This window comes from Dipodomys spectabilis, unplaced genomic scaffold (assembly GCF_019054845.1).
Source record: "Dipodomys spectabilis isolate Male_0828 unplaced genomic scaffold, ASM1905484v1 ptg000187l, whole genome shotgun sequence".
In the NCBI taxonomy this organism is placed as follows: Eukaryota; Metazoa; Chordata; class Mammalia; order Rodentia; family Heteromyidae; genus Dipodomys; species Dipodomys spectabilis.
Genome location: NW_024870864.1, coordinates 4,668,282 through 4,687,038, shown reverse-complemented (window position 1 = coordinate 4,687,038; position 18,757 = coordinate 4,668,282). Strand labels below are relative to the sequence as shown.

The 18,757-nt window shown below is 36.8% G+C and overlaps 1 protein-coding gene across 2 annotated transcripts in view; it reads right to left on the bottom strand.

Annotated features, from left to right (window-relative positions):
* The window catches only part of Eif5b (eukaryotic translation initiation factor 5B), an 81,341-nt gene that overhangs the window by 22,155 nt on the left and 40,429 nt on the right, over positions 1-18,757 (bottom strand). For both annotated transcript variants that reach the window (XM_042695377.1, XM_042695378.1), the window contains exons 7-9: positions 14,748-14,846; positions 13,692-13,781; positions 11,792-11,866 (exon numbers count right to left, since the gene is read on the bottom strand). In XM_042695377.1, the coding sequence (XP_042551311.1) occupies positions 11,792-11,866; positions 13,692-13,781; positions 14,748-14,846 (264 nt within the window). The remainder of the gene's footprint in view (positions 1-11,791; positions 11,867-13,691; positions 13,782-14,747; positions 14,847-18,757) is intronic.

Genomic DNA, 18,757 nt, shown 5'->3' with positions numbered 1-18,757 from the left:
ATTCTGTAAGAACTCCACCAATGGAGCATGAATTAAGAATGAATAAATAGGACATCATCCTCACTACTGCCAAATCACCTTCACCTTCATATGCACTCAGTAAAGTTCAAAATAATATACTCTATATTGTTTGTTCACTCATATTCCTGAGTATATATTGAACACCCGTAAAAAATCCAAAATCTGGCCAGGTACCAGAAGCTCATACCTGTAATCCTAGCTACTCAGGAGGCTGCCTGGGCAGGAACGTACCTTAAGACTCTTATCTCCAATAAACCACCAGAAAACCAGAGATGGCACTGAGGCTCAAGTGGTAGAGCACAAGCCTTGAGCTGAGGGACAGTATTCAGGCCCAGAGGTTAAACCACACAACTGACCAAAACAAAAATCCAAAATCTGAACTTTTTTGAGCACTGAAATGACACTACTAATGGGGAATTCAATTCATAAATAAAATGGTTAAAAAGTATGGCATAAACCAACCTTTAGGCTGTTTTAGACACATATAAATTAGATTTCATCACAAGGCTTGGGTCATATCCCCAAAATATCTCATAATGTATATGCTAACATTTCAAAACTCCTGGATCCTAAGCATTTCAATTAAGGGACACTCAATCTGTACAAATAAATTTGTCTATCCTCGACATAAATTACTTATACAATCTTATAAAAAAAAATCAGTACAAAGTATAGAACAATTTCCACAAAGAAAACCAGTAAGATACAAGGAAGATTTTGATGCACTGAATTTGTAAAACAAAAACTTTAAAAATTTCCCAACATTCAGGAGAAAAGGTTAAAATTTTTAGAAGGACTTTTTTTTTTAAGTTACATGGAAATTCTGAAATGGAATATAGAGGAGATGAAATTAAGTTTTCAGTAGGCAGGCTTAAAAGAATGAAAAATTAATGACACAGTAGACAAAGCAATCCAGAAAGAATTACAAAACTCAATAGAAAATACAGAAAAATAAATTGTAGTATAACAAGTATCTAGTACAGGATCAAAAGTGTAATAATGGCTTCATTCGTTACAAAATGAACAAACATAAAATCATACATTCATAAAGCCCTCCAAATAGAATGATACACAACATCACAAAAGAAGGGAGGGAGGGAGGGAGGGGAAAGGAGGGAGGGAGGAAGGGTGAGAACCTACCCTGGAGGCATCATGATCTAAATCACTGAAAACCCACACAGGTAGAATTTAAGCTGATATCTGATTTCTCATTAGAAGCAATAAAAGTCAAAACAAACAATATCTTCAAAATATTATATATGAAGTTTCAACCAAGAATTTCTTCTCCCTCAGTAAATACATCATATAGAATGAAGATGAAATAAAGATACATTCAGAAATGAAAAAATAAAATGTCTTAATAACCTTTATAAAAGGAAATTTAAAAAGATGTTCTTCAAGAAGGAAGAAATGAACCTAAATTGAAGATCAAAGACATAGGAAGAAATAGTGCACAACAAATGTGAAGAATAAACATAATGAAATCTCCACTTCATAAAAATATGAGAAATATAGAATAACATGAAGAAAAAAGAGAAATGTTATATATATGGGACATTGGATAAGTGTTCTTAAAGTATTTTAAAGTCCCGGCAAGGTATTGAAAATTAGGCATTGTTAGGTGAAATGTGCAAAATTAAAAATCTTGGTAACCATCAAAATAATAACTAAGGGCTGGGAAGGTGGCTCAGTGGTAGAGCGCTTGCCTTGCACGCATGAGGCCCTGGGTTTGATTCCTCAGCACCACATAAGCAAAAAGAAAAAAGCCGGAAGTGGCGCTATGGCTCAAGTGGTAGAATGCTAGCCTTGAGCTGAAGAGCTGAGGGACAGCACCCAGGCCCAGAGTTCAAGCCCCAGGACCGGACCCAAAAAAAAAAAAAAAAAACAACAACAAAATAATAACTAAATCAGGCATGTTAGCCGTTAGTATTGAGGCTAGCCTGGCAACACTGTGAAATCTTGTCTCAGTAGAAACAAATTAGAAAGTATAAAACTTTCTAGCATATGGAAGGAGAAAGAACAGAATTTTAAAAACTTCAACAATCAAAGATTGTTAGAAAAGAGAAACTAAAAGAAAAAAAAGAGTTGGAGATGTGGCTCAGATGGTAGAGGAACCAAATTTGAGTCCTGGTCTCAGACCAAAAAAAAAGAAATTTAATGTAAAGAAAAACAAGACTTAGATGAAAATTTAAAACCAATATATTTCACTAAGTACATCAAATGTACTCTAGGTAAACACTGATAAATTATGTTTCTTATGGTGTGAATATAGATTCACACTGAAACCTAATCCCAACTGTTGTGGTATGAAGATGTGGGGCTTTTTCAGAAATGATTAAGTGATTAGGATCCTGTCCTAATGAATGGATTATTATTATAAAAGTAGTATTGGGGAAAAAAAGGAGACTTGGAAAGTGTTCATCCCTCTTGCCCTTTCAATCCTTCTTCATGGAGAATAGTGTTCTTCCTCTCTGAAGACTGCAACATCAAAGCAACATCTTGAAGGTAGTGAGTAACCTACACCAGACCTAGTAACTGTTTCTTGAACTTGTGTTCTTCTGAAACTTCAACTTTTTTTTTTTTTATAAATCACTCAATCTGTGGTATTTTGCTCTAGGAGCACAAATAGAGCAAGATAATTTAATGATAAAGATATAATAAAGATTAATACTGATCTATGACTCAAAGCTGGTTTTTTCATATTGAGTACAGGATAAAAGTAGATTTTGTAAGGCAATCGACATGACTTGCAAAAAAGAAATGTCAGTAATATAAGGCTAAATTAGTAAGATTTAAGATTATTTTCACCTAATAATATAGTATCAAAATATTAAACCTCAAAAATTAACAACATGCAGGGGAAAATAAGACAATATAAAATCACAGTGGTAGTCTTGTTTTTAATCAGGATAGTCTCAGTAAAAGGAAAAAAAAGTATGCCATAAAAGCACCTCAGAACAATATAAAGCTATAACAAAACTTTTGACCAGCAAATTTAAAACATAAAGTAAGACACCAAACTAATGAAAATATAAATGCTATAAAAAAGGAAAATGTCAACGAAACAATAGGGAATCACTCTCTCTAGTCAAACAGATTTAGGGTCCTAATGTGCACTTCTCTCCAAAACTGACAACAACAAATAAACAAATAGAGAATCACAGGAATGGGGGGAAAAAAAAAAACCATGGAGAGCTCTTGGCCAACTCCCCAACCCATGCCAGCAGCACAGCAAAGCTACAAGAGTAGCCTTGCTGCCCAGGACTCCAGGACCCAACCAGCAAGACTGTAGCATCCAGACGTAAGATTTATCACAACGTCGCCTGTTGAACCCACAGCCAACTCCAGAATCAGTGACTATCCTGCTGGGGTCCCCTCCCACAAGGGACCAGCCTGGACCGGACTCCTACATTCTGCCCAAGAAGGGGCAACAAACTTGATGAGGAAAAACAGGCCAGAGATCTTCCTAACTCTCCCTTCACCCCACTTGTTGGCTTTCAGTGGGAGACTACCAGCGCTCATATTGGAAGGACGCTAAGACCCTGCGTCCTCACAGCAAGCTATCAGCAGGAAAATTGGGCCTGTTTTAAACCAACACTGACAAAAGCCTGCACACCAGCACCATTTGCAAAACTCATGCCCATCCTGGAGGCCTAAACACCACCATCCCAGGCCGCAGACAGAACCAACCACCCAGCTGCCAGTGGAGAGCTCCCTGTCCCAAGCCAGGAAGCGTGGCTCAGATCCAGCCGCCAAGCAGTGGCCACCTGCAGGGAGAGAAACCAGGGGCCAAACACCTTCTGAAACACACAACCATCTCAGAGGCTTGAAAGTAGCCTTCATAACTACTGCCAGAAACGGGACCCAGGCCTGACTTCAGGCAGAGCTCCCTGGCTCAGGGCTGAGCAAAGCGTGCACGCACACGCTGGCAGCCAAACACTAGCCACCTGTGGACCAAGAACCAAATCAGGGCTGAAGCACAGACAAATGCCTACACATGCATGGGAGTCCACCCCTTCCAAAGAACCCATCCTGGAATCTAACCTTCCCAGCCCCACTACAGGTGAGTTCCTGAATACTAGCCCAGGGCCAAGCATGTGCACAAGCATTCACTGGCCTACAGACCCAGCCTGGGCTAGTCCACCATAGTTTGAGCTAGCTTGGGCCAAGCACAGGACAACACCTGTCAGACACAAACAAGCCATGCTCAGGACACAGCCCTGACAATCCCTGAACCCAAATACATAAATCACAACCAAAGATGACAAGATTCATGAATAATTAATAAGACATATAATCCAAATCCAAAAGCCAACAAAAATTCAAGGAAGGATTTCAGTGAGAGTAAAAAGAGATGGAAGACAAAAGAAGCATTAAAGAAATGATGACAGAATTGGCCAACCAAATGAAAGGGGATATGCAAAAATAATTTCAAGAATACAAAGAAGAAATAACAAGAAAATCCAGAACCCCAAAAAAGGTATGGAGATAAAAATACACACCTCATTAAAAGACAACATTAATACTCTAAGAACTGATCTAGGAAGCATAAACGGTCCATAGGTAACAGAATAAGTGAAATGGAAAACAGAGTATCAGAAGTAAAGGATTAAACAGAGGAGCTACAACAAAAAGTCCAAGGTATGGGAAAAACACTCAGAATTTACAAAAGGGAAATCCAAGAATTTGTAGACTCAGCTAAGAAATCAAATTTACACATAACTAGGATCTTCAATAATAAAAGCACTGAAAACTCTACTCAGTAAAATAATAAGAGAACTTCCTCAATCTTAAGAGAAAAAAAATCTCAGTCACCTAAAAGAAGCATCCAGAACCCCTACTAGACAAGATTGAAGAAGAAACACTTCTAGACACATCATAGTAAAAGCATTAGACTTGAAAAGCAAGGAATTTTAAATGCTGCAAAATCAAAGATGCTATATTACAAGGGAAAGAAAATCAGTATCACTGCCAATCTTGCCATACAAACCCTCAATGCAAAGAAACCCTGGAATGGTATAATCAAAGCCCTGAAGATCAACAACTACCAAGTCAAACTGGTATACCCAGTAAAGCTATCATTTACATTTGATGGTGAAACTAAAGCCTTCCATGACAAAATATAAGGAATTCATGAACAATAAACCAGCACTACAAACAATACTGAAAAGGAGGTACATAATCTGAAGCAAACAATTAAAACCAAGGATATACATCAGACAAAAATCACAAGAACAACAATTTAGTAAGCACAGGAAGAGGAAAGAAGCAAAATACAGGAAATCAAGAAAATGGCAGTAAACTTTACATATTTTTCATTATAATAACCCTAAATACTGATGGACTTAACTCCACAGTCAAAAGAAAAAGAATAGCATATTGGATCAAAAAAAAAGATCCATCCATTTTTTTTTTATCTCCAAGAGTCCTATATCTCACAGTCAAAAATAAAAACCAACTACTAGTGAAGGGATGGAAAATGATCTTTCATGCAAAAGTACCCTGCAAGAAGGCAGGAGTAAGCCATATTGATACCTGATAAAATATAGACTTTTCATCAAAGTCAGTACAAAGAGACAAGGAAGGCCATGACATAGTAATAAAGAGAATGATCCATGAAGAGGAAATGTCAGTGGTAAATATCTATGCACCAAATAATGGAGAACCAAAATATGTTAAACACTTTTGAACTTACAAAACAGGATAGACCCAAGCACAATAATAGTGGGAGATTTTAATACCCTGCTCTCACCAAAGGATAGGTCAACCAAACAAAAGATAAACAAAGAAGCCTCTGAACTAAATGACACCGTAACCCAAATGGACTTACCAGACATCTACAGAGTATTCAACCCAACAACATCGCAATCAAATTCTTCTCAGATGCCCATGGAAGATTCTCCAAAATAGATCATATGATAGTACACACAAAGAACCTAAGCAAATACAAGAGGATTGGCATAACTCCTTGCATCCTATCTGACCACTGTGGAATCAAACTAGTTCTCAACAAAAACAATCCTGCAGAAAGCACTCAAACACATGGAAGCTTAATAACATACTAGTGAATAACATCTGGGTCACAGAAGAAATTAAGGAGAAACTAGAAAGTTCTTACAATTCAATGAAAATACATCACAGTGGAACCTCTGGGACACAGCAAAAGCAGCATTGAAGGGGAAGTTTATACCTCTAGGTGCATGTTAGGAATAGGTCAAATTAAGCAGATTTGGTATTGGTTAGACCAAGGAAGAAGGAAATTTAACTGGGTAGCCTGAGACAAACATAGGTACAGACCCTGGGAATAGAACAAGACTGCGGGTCTGACCATTTGTATTGATTAAGAATAGGACCAAATGTTAATTAAAAATACAGGCTTGAGTGAAGTAGAGCATTCAGCACCAGGGTGGCTCTTCTAGGCATTCAAAAGGATGGCCTGTCTCACCTCTACATCATTTGGAGAGCTATTCAATGCTTTCCACAGTTTGGGAAGGTAACCTAAGACTGATATTTGCATTTCTCCCAAGCAGAGCCCGTCTAGTTAGGCCAGGTGTTGCAAATCAAAGGGAGGCTTGCCCTACTTCCTGGCCTTGGAGCCTAGTAAGCAGCAGCTCCCACCTTCTGCTTAAGCACCAACATGTCTGCAAGGATGGCTTACTGCTTTGGCTTATTGCTTTGTAAATGTGTAATTACTAACTGCTGGCTCTGCTTTTGTAAACCCACTTGCTATCCCTTACATCCCCACCTGCATGTGGCTTCAAAATCCTGCCATAAGGGAGCTCTGGTGCTGGTCTTCACTGTCTTGGTATAGTGGAGGTCATAGGCCATGGCTAATAAATGATTCCTAGTCCTAGTGACTAAGTGTTGGTGACTCCTTTCACCAGGGGGATAATTCAGTGCACACATATAGAAAAGAAACAGCTCAAGTAATTAAGTTCATGATACAAGAAAAAATCAAATCTAAAAATATTAGATGGAAAGAGATAGAAAAGATTAGGACAGAAATCAACAAAATAGAAATTTAAAAAGCTATACATAAAATCAATGAAACAAAGATAGTTTTTTGAAAAAAACATTGACAGACCACTTGTAAGATTAACCAAAAAAAGATCAGAGTTGCCACAGGAAACATCACAACAAATACCCAAGAAATTCAAATTATTATAAAGGATTACTTTTAAATCTATACTCACCAAAAGGAAAACTTAACAGAAAGGGGTAAGTTTTTACAAATGTACAAACTGCCTAACTTAACCAAGAAGATATAAACCAGCGAAACAAGGCGCTAGTACACAAGAGAAAGCCCAGGCCGAGATGGATTCACTGCAGAATTCTGTAAAACTTTTAAAGACAAATTAATATCAATACTGTTAGAGTAAATTAAGACTCTGCCAGAAAACCAACTGGACATCCAGGTATGAAGAACAAAAGAAAGATTTATTGCCAGTAAGGAGACTAGCAAAAAACCAAAACAAAAAACAAAAAACAAAAAAAAAAAAAGAGACTAGCAAGACCCCTTTCTCACCAGGTAAGAGGAAGTGAGAAGTTCCAGCTATGGTCTCAGATGACCTTTTATAACCTCAGGGATTTGGGGGATCCCGCTCCTTATATGGTCTTAGGTATCCCAAAGTGGTACTCTGTCAGGGAAAGGGGGTAGGGGCTAATCATGTGCTGCCTTTACTACATGGACCTAGTGTTGCCTAGGGAAAGAACATGTTAAGCCATGAGGGAGGAGGCTTCTGGGCTAATATCTACTCCTCAAGCTTTTCCATGAAATAGAAATTGAGTCATCCCAAACTCATTCTATGAAGTCAGTATCATACTCATCCCAAAACCAGGTAAGGATCCAACAAAAAAGAGAACTTACAAGGGGCTGGGAAGGTGGCTCAGTGGTAGAGCGCTTCCCTTGCATGCATGAGGCCTTGGGTTTGATTCCTCAGTACCACATAAGCAGAAAAAGCCAAAGTGGCACTGTGGCTCAAGTGGGAGAGGGCTAGCTTTGAGCTGAAGAGCTGAGGGGCAGTGCCCAGGCCCAGAGTTCAGGCCCCATGACCAACACACATACAAACACACAAACACACACCCACAAAGAGAACTTGAGAGCAATTTCTCTGATGAACACAGATAAAAATATTAGCCAACAGATTCCAGAAACAAATAAAAACATCATACATTATGACCAAGCAGGCTGCATCTCAAAGATACTAGGCTGGTTTAACATACACATACCAATACATGAAATCCAGCACTGTCAACAGAGCCAAGGTCAGAACCACATGATAGTCTCAATAGATGCAGAAAAAGCCTTTGATAAAGTACAACTGTTATTCATGTTGAAAGCTTTGGAGAAACTAGGAATAGAAGGACTATTTCTTTTTTGGGGGGGATGGAGGGGGTCTGGTCATGGGGCCTGAACTCTGGGCCTGGGCGCTATCCCTCAGCTCTTCAACTCAAGGCTAGCACTCCACCACTTGAGCCACAGCGCCACTTCCAGCTTTTTTCTTTTTGCTTATGTGGTACTGAGGAATCGAACCCAGGGCCTCAGGCATGCAAGGCAAGCGCCCTACCACTGAGCCACCTAACCAGCCCAGAAGGAATATTTCTTAAAACAATAAAGGCTATATATGACAGACCAACAGCCAACATCATACTCACTAAATGGAGAAAACCTAAATTTCCCCTAAAATCAGGAACAAGACAAGGATGCCCACTCTCTTCACTCCGTTTCAGTATAGGTCTGGAATTCTTAGCCAGAGCATTAAGGCAAAAAAAGGACACAAAAGGGATTCACATAGGGAAAGAAACTGAACTATCCCTACTTGCAGATGACATGATCTTACACCTAAAGGGGCCAAAAAAAAACTTCACTCCTAAATCCTTAGAGCTGATAAACCACTTTGGCAAGGTAGCTGGATACAAAATTAACTCAGAAAAATCAGTTACCTTTCTGTATGCCAATATTGCACAAGCAGAAAGAGAAATTATAAAAACAACCCCATTTGCAATAGTCTCAAAAAAAAAAAAAAAACCCTAGGAATTAACCTAAACAAAGACATTAAAGATCTTTACAGAGAAAACTATAAAAATCTGAAGAAAGAAATGAAAGATACCAGGCAATGGAAAGACCTTACATGTTCATGGATAGGTAGACTCGGTATTTGAAAATGGCCACACTGCCAAAAACAATATATAAATTCAATGCAATCCCCATCAAAATCCCAATGATGTTCTTTACTGAGATAAACAGTTCAAAAAGTCACATGAAACAACAAAAGACCTATAAGAGCCAAAGCAATTCCAGGCCAAAGAAGCAATGCCCATGATATTACAATACCAGATTTCAAACTCTACTACAGAGCCATAATAACAAAAACAGCTTGGTTATTGGCACAAAAAGAGACCCAAAGATCAACGGAACAGATTAGAAGACCCAGAAATAAAACTACACACTCAGTCAATATTTGACAAAGGAACCAAAGACATACAGTGGAAAAAAACATAGCCTCCAACAATTGGTGTTGAGAAAACTGGGCAGCAATATGCAGAAAACTGAAAGAGGATCCCTGCTTGTCACCATGCACTAACATCAATTCAAAGTGGATCAAAGACCTCAGTTGAAACTCTGAAACTACTGCAACAGAGAGTAAGAGAAACATTAGAACTTATAGGTATAGAGAGGAAGAGTCCCAGGGGCACAACAGATAGGACAGAAACTCAACAAGGGGAACTACATTAAAAAGTTTCTGCACAGCTAAGGACACATTTACAAATTAGAAAGAAAATCAACCAACTGGGAAAAGATCTTTACCAGCAATACATCAGACAAAGGCCTAATATCCAATATATGCAAGAAATTCAAGATACCTAACCCCTCCAAACTTAATACACCAATTACAAAATGGGCAGGGAGCTAAGGAGAGACTTCTCAGAAAAAAAGATAAGAATGGCAAAGAAAACACATAAGGAAATGTTCATCATCTCTGGCAATAAAGGAAATGCAAATCAAAACATCTCATCCCAGTTAGACTGGCCAACATTTTAAATCAGAAGAAATGCTGGTTAGGATGTAAGGAAATAGGACCCTACACTTCACAGCTGGTAGGAATATAAACTAGTACAATCACTCTGGAAAGCAATCTGGAGTATCCTCAAAAAAACAAAAAATACACCTTCCCTACAATCCAGCCATACTACTCCTAGGCATCTACCCTGATGATAATGAATCAGGATATGATAAGGACTCATTGCTACACTATTCACAATAGCCAAGATATGGAAACAGCCCACATGCCCCACAATACATATGTGGATCCAAAAATATGTGGTACCTATGTACCACAGAAAGAATAAAATAAAAGCCATCAGAAATAAAATAATCTCATTTGCAAGGAAATAGATGGAATTAGAACAAATGTTGAGGTAAGCCAAGATCAGAGATAAAGGGCACATATTCTTTCTGATATGCAGAAGTTAGATCTAAAACACTGAGATGTAACAAATTACACAGGATTCTAGATACTCACATACAGTGACACCAAAACAGGATAGTCTTAGAAGAAAATCACAAAGGTGCAATACCCAAGTACCTCTTCATATGTACATAAAATAATATACATACTGGAAGGAACACCAAAGACAGAGAAACTAAGAACTCTTAATTTGCTTTTTTTTTTTTTTGCTGATGATCTGTATTCTTTACCTCATATACAGTATATTCATGTGCATATCTGTAGAAGATTAGAGGGAGGGCACAAAATCTGAGCAAAAAGGGTGAAACAGTACAGCAGTGGAACGTACTGGACATTAATGAAAGTGAGGTATACAACTTGTGGTTGGAGAGGAAAGAGAATGGGAGAGAATGAGTGAAGAGATGACACTGTACACAAAGAAATATCCTTATTACTTGACCATATACTAAGCTGTAAAGCAAGACTCAAAAGTTTTTCAAGGGTGAATCATAGAATCACTGATCACGTGCATTTGCTAAAAGAGATACTAAATCATAGATAAAGAAAATAGAAATATAAAAAAACCAATATATTAGAATTTGTAGAATTTCATGAGGGTATGCTTAAAAATTAATTGTAGCTTGAAAACAAGGATGAGGGTGGGGCTCTGAAAAAAATTGGAGTCAAACATCATTCTCTATAAGATAGAAGAAAAATCATAATAAAGGAAGTAGATATTTTAGTAATAAAGGGCAGAAAGTAATGACAAAGAAAGTTTACATACTGAAGTGACTAGGAAACGTATTCATCTTTTCATTACCTTTTTGGGGGTGCCTCTCTTGGGGCTTGAATCTAGTATGAACACTATTACTGAGCTTCATCCTTTAAGGCTAGCACTCTACCACTTGAGCCACAGCCCAATTTCAGTTTGGTGGCTAATTAGAAATAACGATCTCACAGACTTTCCTGCCTACGCTAGTTTGGACCTGTGATCTGTCTCTTGAGTCACTACAATATCAAGCATGAGCCACTGATGCCTGGTATCTTTTCATTACTCTTAAGTTAATAGCCTTTTTGTAGGCTACTTTTATTAAGAATCATGGAAAAAGTATATTAAACATCACCCTGGGAAATGTATTATAAATACTAGGTATGTGTTTTAGAAATGGATTTATTAACTATAGCAAAGGAGAGAGCAAGACTGGTCCTCATAACTCAAGAAGGGTCACACCTATGTTTCATAATTAGGAGACGATTCATGTAAATACATTCAACTTGAATGACCACTGGCTTTTATCAATGTGTAATTGTGAATTACTCACCTTTTTCTCTTTCCTCATCACTGGCCATAGCTTCCCAATCATCCAATCCAGCATCCTCAGTTTCTTCTTCTTCTTCTGTAAATTTTCATTTAACATACAAAAATCATTTAAGAATATGGCACTTTTAGAAAAAAGAAAACTACGCTGTGACATTAATGTTTTCATGATTTAACTAGGTAAAACTATGCATGTACCTTTTCTTTGGAATTAATTTTTTCAATGTAGTTAGTATGTTATAATTTACTATTAATAAATATTTCACTATTTCACAATACATACTCAAATACCAGAACTTAACCTAAACTGCATATGTAAAGAATTTAAAATTGTACAAATTTAAATGCTAAACTATTCTTTTATCTAAAAAGTATATATGAATACATTATATTTTTAAGAAGAATACATTTCACATCTTTTTGAACTTTCAACTCATACTTTATTAACATAATTTATTATTCATTTTGCTTTAGCCTTCACAGATATATTCAAATAACTATTATATTTCAAAGTTGAAGATACAGAACTATTATTCTATTCTAGGAAAAAAATAAATGTGGTGCTGAAATTCTGGAATAATTTTAATATGAAAAACTGTAATACTCTGTTAGTAATTATTCTCCTTTTACTAAAAATGCAACTAGACAAAACTACTTCTAAGAAAGGAAGGTAAACATGGGATTCTATCTCCCTATAATTATAATTTCTAATAATACTCAATAAGTCACTTTAGGAAATGAGTCTCAGAAATAAATAAGTACTCTCTAAAACTTTTTGCTTGATATTACAAATACCTTACAAACCTTACAACCAATCCCCAAACTCAATTCCTCTAATGTCACTATCTTTGGGGAAGGGAGGAGAGTGTGGGTGGATGTGTGTGCACTCAAGTGCTTGTCCTGGGGCTTGAATTCAGGGCCTTGGGCACTGTCCATGAGCATTTTTCATTCAAGGTTACCATCTTAACACTTAAAACCACAGCTATACTTCTGGCCTTTTGGTGGTTAATTGGAAGTAAGAGTCTCACAGACTTTCCTGCTTTGAACTGTGATCCTAAGATCTCAGTCTCCTGAGTAGGTAAGAATACAAGCCACCAACACCCAGTTAATTTCATTATCTTAACCTTAAGCTGAGGCCTACCCATGTGGAATTAGCATATTCAATTAGGAGAGAAAGGTAAGAAAAGGAGCTCTCATTATTTGTGAACATCTTCAGCCTGTTCTGATCCTGTCTTAAAACTGAATATTCTCTTGAGTTTATACATACGTGATTATGTACTCAACATACCTTTATCTAGCCTATGGTCTTATCAATCTCATGAAGGAGAACTTTAAATTTTTTTTTAAAAAGCCAGAGATTTTTTCCTTACACACACAGTGTTAAATATAAAAAAAAAAAAAAAATGGTGTTAAAATGCAAATTTCTGTAGTTCTTAAATTTTTAGGCCTTGAGATTTTCAACCCATAGATTAAAAACAAAAAAAAATAAATAGTTACTGTTACTAAAGAAAAAAACACATTGTAATCTCATTTGTCTACTGCTCAAAATTAAAAAAAAAAAAGCTATCTAGGCTGGGTGCCTGTTATCCTAGCTACTCAGGAACTAAGAAATGAGGATCATGGTTCCTGACAGGAAAGTCCATGAGACTCTTATCCCCAATAAACCACCAAAAAAACAGAAGTGGCACTGTGGCTCAATGCTGGCCTTGAACTGAAGAATTCAGGGACAGTGCCCAGGCCCAGAGTTCAAGCCTAGGACCAACAAAAATAAATAAATAAAAAGGGGAAAAAAAGCCATCTAGACAAAATATGTATTTGTTTCCAAAATACTTAATAATATCTAAGATAACATGATACAATAACAGCATCTAACAGTAATCAATTGATCCCCTAATGCCACTGGCCTGGTTCAACAGGGGTTGGTGTCTCTTCTTTTTCTGGTACTCCTTGTTCTATAACTTCTACAACAGAATTCAATTCCACTGCTTCAGACACTGAAAAAGAAGCACACATCAAGTTAACAATATTTCTGCAGTGTGTTATTTCTGGTAACATACCCTGTTCAATATGTAATTGAAAAAAATCAGTAATAAGAGCCTATGTCTTGGGTGCCAGTGGCTCATACCTGTAATCCTAGCTACTCGGGAGGCAGAGATCTGAGGACTGCAGTTCAAAGCCAGCCTGAACAGATAAAAGTCCATGAAATTCTCATTTCCAATTAACCACCAAAAAAGCTGGAAGTAGAGATGTAGTTCAAGTGTAGAACACTAGTCTTGAGCACAAAAAGCTTAGGGACAGCACCCAAGCCCTGAGTTCAAGCCCCAAGAACATCACCAAATCAAAAAATAAAAACAACAACAAAATCCCCACAACATCACATATTTCTTCTGCAACATTTATCAGCTGATGCATTATTAAAAAACTACTCTTTTGGGCTGAGAAGATGGCTCAGTGGTAGAGGTCTGCCTTGCATGCAGAAGGCCCTGGGTTCGATTCCTCAGCACCACCTAAGCAGAAAAAGCTGGAAGTGGCACTGTGGCTCAAGTGGTAAGAGCGCTAGCCTTGAGCTGAAGAGCTGCGGGGCAGTGCCCAGGCCCAAAGTTCAGATCTCACAACTGACAAAAAAAACAACTATTCTTTCAACTCAAGGAATGAAATACAAAATCACAAAAAAGTTATTATTGTTGGTTATTAAAGTTAATAACTATTCATAGAGTAGCCCATTTTTTCAAAGTAAAGTACTTTTTCTATTAGCCTCTTATTTAAATTAAGTATGACAATAAACAGAAACAAGGTATAAGAAATTTCAAAATGCAGTTCTGGGAGTGTTATTCGGAGTGGAATATATTGCACAATACCATGCCCATGTATACACAATTGAGTTCAGTGTTTTTTAAAAGACAGTGAATTGAAAGATATGAAGAAAAGCAAACAAAATAGTTTCCAAAACAAACACAAACCTTCTTTATTTTCTAGCTGCTGAGGTGTTTTTTTCTTCTTTTTATCTTCATAAATTGGCCTTTTTTTTGGCAAAGAGTCTTTTGATGGCACTTCAACACCTGATAAATAAACAAAATCTTTAGGCTTATACACTTGACATAACACCTGAGACATAGCTTTTTAAAAGATAACATTCCATACTATGTGGAAATGAAGTATGCAACTTGTGGGCAGGGACAAAGTGGGAAAACTAAGGGAAAATGAATGACAGGGTAATATTTTCTAAAAATAATTGTATTTACTACTTGACTTATGAAATGGTAACCCCGCTATACAACACCATAATAACAACAATAAAATTACTACTTATTTCAAACCAGGTACTAATGGCTCATGCCTGTAATCCTAGCTATTCAGGAAGCTGAGATCTGATGACTGCAGTTCAAAGACAGCCCAGGCAGGAAAGTTCATGAGAATCTTATCTCTAATAAGCTATTTAAAAAAAAATCTGGAAATGAAGCTCTGGCTCAAGTTACCCTTGAGCAAAAGAAGCTCAGGGACAGCACTGAGGCAGAGTTCAAGCTGCAGGATGCAAGCACACACCCACGCACCCCATTCCAATAACCTCAAAGATATATAGCCTAAAATATAAAAGGTTATGCATGGAAAAACTACTTTTACATAAGCATCTTAAAATCTATGTTTCAGTAACAATAAAAATTTTAATAAATGCATTTTTACAACCACATTGCAACAAAGCAGCAGTTATTTCATCCTGTGCTGTTCCCTGCAGCTAAGCTTTCCTCATACACTTGGCTGCTGAGCAACACCATCAGCTCTTTACTCCTAACCATTAGGTTTTTCCCAAAATGTCAATTAAATGCAAGTTTTCAGTCTGGCTTTGTTATTTACAGGGATTTATGAGTAATCCACTTTGGGGGATGATGTGGGTGCTGGGTCCTATGGCTTCATCTCAGGGCCTGGGCGCTGTCCCTGAGCTTTTTAACCCAAAGATAGCATCCTATCATTTAGGCCACAGCTCCAATTCTGACTTTTTGGTGATTACTGGAAATGAGAGTCTTATGGACTTTCCTGCCCCAGCTGGCTTCAAACCGTGATCCTCAGTTCTCAGCCTCCTGAAGAGGTAGAAGGTACCTGGCTTGTGAGTAATCCAGTTTTTGCATATATTAGTATAACATCTTCCTATTGCTGAGGAAATAACACTGTATGGATATACCAATTCGTTAATCCATTTAATAGCTGAGGGACATCTAAGTAATTTACAATTCTGGATAATTTTGAATAAAGCAAATTTGAGCATTTTTGTGTTAGTTTATTTCATGTTTACCCACCATTTCAGAGAAGTAATAAGACAAAGCAAACGTACTTAATTTTATGCTAAACTGCCTATTGTTATCCTAGTACTCATACAATTTTTCATTCTTAATAAATTTACTGTTGTGAATCTTCAACATTATGTATAGGTATATTTTAAAGGTTTTAGATTTATGTATGCTATGTGTTACTAAGTCATTTGGGATCTTAAATCTCCCTAAGGATTAATTTAGGCAATGTATGATTTTCATGTTTTTATAAGCTTCTTGGTAAAAAGATTGTTCAAACCTTTTGTCTATTTTTATATGGAGTTGTTGGTTTGTTTTGCTGAATTCTGAGACATCTTTATATATCTGGGATTTTACATACTGGATTAATCTTTTGTCAAATATATGATTTGAAGGTACTGGCTTTGAATTCCCTTAACAATGTCTTTTGCTAAGAAAAAGTTATGAACCAAAATTTCTCATTTTTCTCTCTGATTATAAAGTCATATCTAAGCACTATTTACCTAATAAAGAATAATCATGAAGACTTTCTCCTATGTTTTCCTCTAAAAGTTTGACTGTTGTAAATTTAGATTTAAGATTCACTTTGAATGGAGATTAACAAAAGGTTTTTTCTTGTTTTTTAACATACAAATGTCCAATTGTTCCAGTACCACTTGTGGCAAAGACTACAAATACTTTACCCTTTGAACTGCATTCACCTCTAACAGGAAAAATTAAGAAAAATCAATTGACCATATATAGGCTTTCTGTTCTGTTGATCTATTTGTCTATCCTTTGCAAAAAACATAGTATTAACTCCTTTAACTTTGGTATAAATCTTGAAATATGGTCTGTGCTGTCCAAATTTGTTTTCCTTTCTCAAAATTATGGCTATTTTAACATGTTAGTCTTTTTAAACATACATTTAGAAAAGTTTATAGATATACAGAAAACATGCTTTGGGTTGACAGCACTGAATATAACAGGTTAGGGAGAACTTAACATAACATTCTAGATAGGCTGGGAAGGTAGCTCAGTGGTAGACCGCCTGCCTTCCATGCATGAGGCCCTGGGTTCGATTCCTCAGCACCACATAAGCAAAAAAGAAAATAGCCGGAAGTGGCGCTGTGGCTCAAGTGGTAGAGTGCTAGCCTTGAAGAGCCGAGGGACAGAGCCCAGGCCCAGTTAGGCCCCACAACCGGACCCAAAACAAAAAACAAACAAAAAACAAAAACAAAAAAAATTCCACAGTCTTAAAATCCATAAACATGGCATCTCTCTACTAGGTCTTCTTTAATTAACTAATTAGTGTTGTATTGTTTTCCATATATACATTCTTTAAATATTAGATTTATAGTTATGTTATTTTTTTCCTTTTTGGATTGCTACTATACATTTTTTACTTTCACATATTGTTAGCATGAAGAAATACAACAAACAGTTGTATTTGCTATCTTTTTTGTCAGTCACGGGTTTTGAACTCAGGGCCTAGGCCCAGTCTCTGAGTTTTTCACTCAAGGCTGGTGTTCTACCAAAGTTCCACTTCCAGTTTTTAGTTGGTTAATTGGAGATTAGAGTTTCAACAATTTTCCTGCCCAGGCTGGCCTTGAACCATGATCCTCAGATTTCAGCCTTCTGAGTAGCTAGGATTACAGGCATGAGCCTATATAGATAGCAGCAGGCTATCTGCTATCTTTTTAATCTCACCTATTAGTGCTAAGGTTTGGGGGAGTCAAAAGGGGGATGGGGGAGTTGAGGAACCAGTACAACACAGTGTGTGGTAAAAAGTAGCAAACTTGACTCCCTCATAAGCTAAGGCTTACAACTGAGTCATTCACCATTATGTGTAATTGTTGTGCTTCCTATGTGTAAGTATCTTCTATCAAAGTGAAGAAGCTACTATTAATATCCAGGTAAGTGAATTCCTTTCTATACCCAGTTTGTAAATATTTATTAAACACTGAATGATAAATTTTGACAAATAATTTTCCTCATTTATTAAGGTAATTTTCTTTTTTTGTTTTGTTTTGTCAGTCATGGGGCTTGAACTCTGGGCCTGGGCACTGTTCCACAGCTCTTCAGCTCAAGGCTAGAGCTCTACCACTTGAGCCACAGTGCCACTTCCTGTCTTCTAGTGGTTTATTAGAGATAAGAGTCTCCTGGACTTTGCTGCCCGGGATGGCTTTTGAACCGTGATCCTCAAATCTCAGCTTCCTCAATTGCTAGGATTACAGGCATGAGCCACCAGCACCCAGCAGTAATTTTTCTTTTAGATTGTCAATATAGAAAAGCATTTTCATTCATTTCAAAATACTGAGGTCATCCTTTTATTCCCAGGATAATGTGCTTTATTATCAAGATAGATTGCCATTGTATGTAAATATGTATAAATATACATATTATTGCTAGAATAAAAGTGCAAAATATTGAGAATTTTTTAGTTCATAAGGCACATTAATCTATATATTTCTTCTCTTAAGTTGTTTTTGTCACAATATGTAATAACAGTAATGCTGGCCTCATAAAACAAGCTGGGTATTTCTGTAAGATAATGTTTATGACTGGTCTAATTTCATCCTTAATTATTTTAGAATGTCCATATAGAGTTTATCTAATTGGAAATTAACCTGATTAATTTAAATAGATATGGCCGATTTTTACAATCATAATGGGATTATTTACTTGTTCCTTTGTTTACTTTGTTT